This window comes from Papaver somniferum, chromosome 8, assembly GCF_003573695.1.
Source record: "Papaver somniferum cultivar HN1 chromosome 8, ASM357369v1, whole genome shotgun sequence".
In the NCBI taxonomy this organism is placed as follows: domain Eukaryota; kingdom Viridiplantae; phylum Streptophyta; class Magnoliopsida; order Ranunculales; family Papaveraceae; genus Papaver; species Papaver somniferum.
This window is the reverse complement of record NC_039365.1, coordinates 18,843,815-18,846,188: the sequence shown is the minus strand read 5'-3', so window position 1 is coordinate 18,846,188 and position 2,374 is coordinate 18,843,815. Positions and strand designations below refer to the sequence as shown.

Below are 2,374 nucleotides of genomic sequence, written 5' to 3'. Positions count from 1 at the left end.
ATGCTGAGTAACTTTATTTCAAACATGGAATTAATAAGATTGTTTCGAATACTTCTATATAAAACGTCGAAATAACTTAAAAAAGAAAATCAGTCAATGCTATATAATCTTATGGTTAATCTTTTCCATCAACATATCCCTTTTGTGTATTTGGTTGAGATATCCTTAATTTTCTGTATTTTATTGGTTGATAATGTTGAAATTTAATGAGTTAAGTCGTTGGCTATTCATATTAATGATACTCATTAATGAAGCATCAGTTGAAGGAAGGACAATTTCATATGCTGTAAACAAAGCAATAATCAAAACCATTAAGGTGAACCATTGCTTTTTCTTCTTGAGAATATAGTTAACCTCATGCTTCTTTAAAATTTCAATGATATCATGGATTCTCAATTATTTTGCAGGTAGAGAATGATGAGATCATCGATTGTTATGATATTTACAGACAACCGAGTCTTAATCATCCTTTGCTTCATAATCATACAATACAGGTATAATACTCGTTTTTCTTGATAAAACATATTCTCGTTGAATCTCCTACGAAATTACTTTATTTTATTTTATTTCTGTTATGAAACAGATGAGACCAAGTTCATACCCAAAAATGATGAAATATAATAGTTTTGGGTCACTCCAACTTACACAATTTTGGCATAAATATGGACTGTGTCCAAAAGGAACTATTCCTATACGGAGAAAAGGAAAAAATTACAATCCGACGCTTCTACGTAAACATCATTATCCAACATTATCAACATCACAACAAGACAATGAAGGCAACCATGAGGTATATATAATTACATTTTTTTTTTTCATTATAACTTGTTCTCCTGGGGCTGTTAATAATTGATATAATTATTCCTTTGTATGTGCATGAACACATATGTATAGTACGCAACCATTAAGGTACACGGCAATTTTCTAGGAGCACGAGCAAAAATAAACCTTTGGAAACCACTTACTGAGACACCGACTGAAATTAGTGTATCCCAAATCTGGGTCTCGGCAGGTGACGAAAAAAATGTGAATACTATTGAAGCTGGATGGGAAGTAAGTTATTCATCCAAAATTTTATTTGCACATATTTATATTCATTCATCGATCACCGTTGAATTTCCATGTTTGTCTTAATTATAGGTGGGCCAATCCATATTTGGTGACGACCAAACCAGATTCTTTTTATACTGGACGGTAAGTACTTTCAGCCCTATTTTTATATACCAGTGATAATGATGCTACCAAAGAATATCTTCTTTTTTGACAAGAAGATGACTCATTAATTGTATTTATTTTTTTGTTAGACGGATGATTATGTTAGCACGGGTTGCTACAACCTCTTATGTGAAGGCTTTGTGCACACATCTTCAAATGTCGCCCTTGGTTGCAATTTCACCGAGTTGTCCACTTTCCAAGGAAATCAAAAAGATGCCACCTTCAGTATTTACAAGGTAAGAAAATATAAGACATCAAATTTTTAACCCATTACCAGCTTTGATCTAAAAATATTTATCAAATAATTTGGCAGGACCAAAATAGTGGAAATTGGTGGATACAATTACAAGGAATTCCTATTGGATATTATCCAGGTTCCCTCTTCACAGAATTATCAAATACAGCTACAGAAATAACTTGGGGTGGAGAAATCACCGATGAAAAAAGTAAAGGACGACATACTTCGACTCAAATGGGTAGCGGTCATTTCCCTTCAGAAGGTCGTTTGAACATATCTAGTTATTTTAACTGGGTGCAAGTAGTTGATGAAAATAACGCGATCAAGGACCCTCAAAACGTTGTAAAATCGGTGACAAATCCAAATTGCTATAATTTGGAAATCGACGATAACCATCATAATACAAATGGTTATAGTTTTTACTATGGAGGTCGTGGTTATAATGACAAATGTCAATGACTCTATATATGATACTAAAATCTATCGGTTTCTAAAAAATTTCGAAAAAGAATAGGTTTTATTCTCAAAAATTTTATCCATACTTTACATTTTTTTTATTATTTTATTTTACTTTGTTAGTTAGCTTGCTTAGTTTTCAGTTTTCTCCCTTTGTATCCAATTATAACAAAATTATCTTGCTGTCTCTTTTATATTCTACAATCTACATAGCTCAAGCCACCCTAAACATGATATATTGAGGTGGCATTGGGTTTTTACAATGCTCGAGTGTTATTAAAAATCTTGCTATATTGAGGTGGCATTGGGTTTTTACATCCACAACCACGACCCGTTGCTTCCCCAATACATCTAACGTAAAATTGCTCCCCATGTATAAAATTTGTAACATAAGATGATGATACTGTTCCAAAGCCTCTTCTAGATGTATTTTCATTTTGTGAAATCAATAGCTTCAAGACGGAA

General features: G+C 32.5%; 1 protein-coding gene across 1 annotated transcript; it reads left to right on the top strand.

Moving 5' to 3' along the window:
- Nucleotides 1–201: 201 nt before the first annotated feature.
- LOC113303946 lies at nt 202–2,013 on the top strand. The gene is made up of 7 exons (XM_026553029.1): nt 202–316; nt 408–494; nt 584–790; nt 895–1,053; nt 1,141–1,194; nt 1,305–1,451; nt 1,529–2,013. The coding sequence occupies exons 1-7, from the start codon at nt 236–238 to the stop codon at nt 1,910–1,912; spliced, it is 1,119 nt and encodes a 372-aa protein (XP_026408814.1). The 5' UTR covers nt 202–235; the 3' UTR covers nt 1,913–2,013.
- Nucleotides 2,014–2,374: the final 361 nt, after the last annotated feature.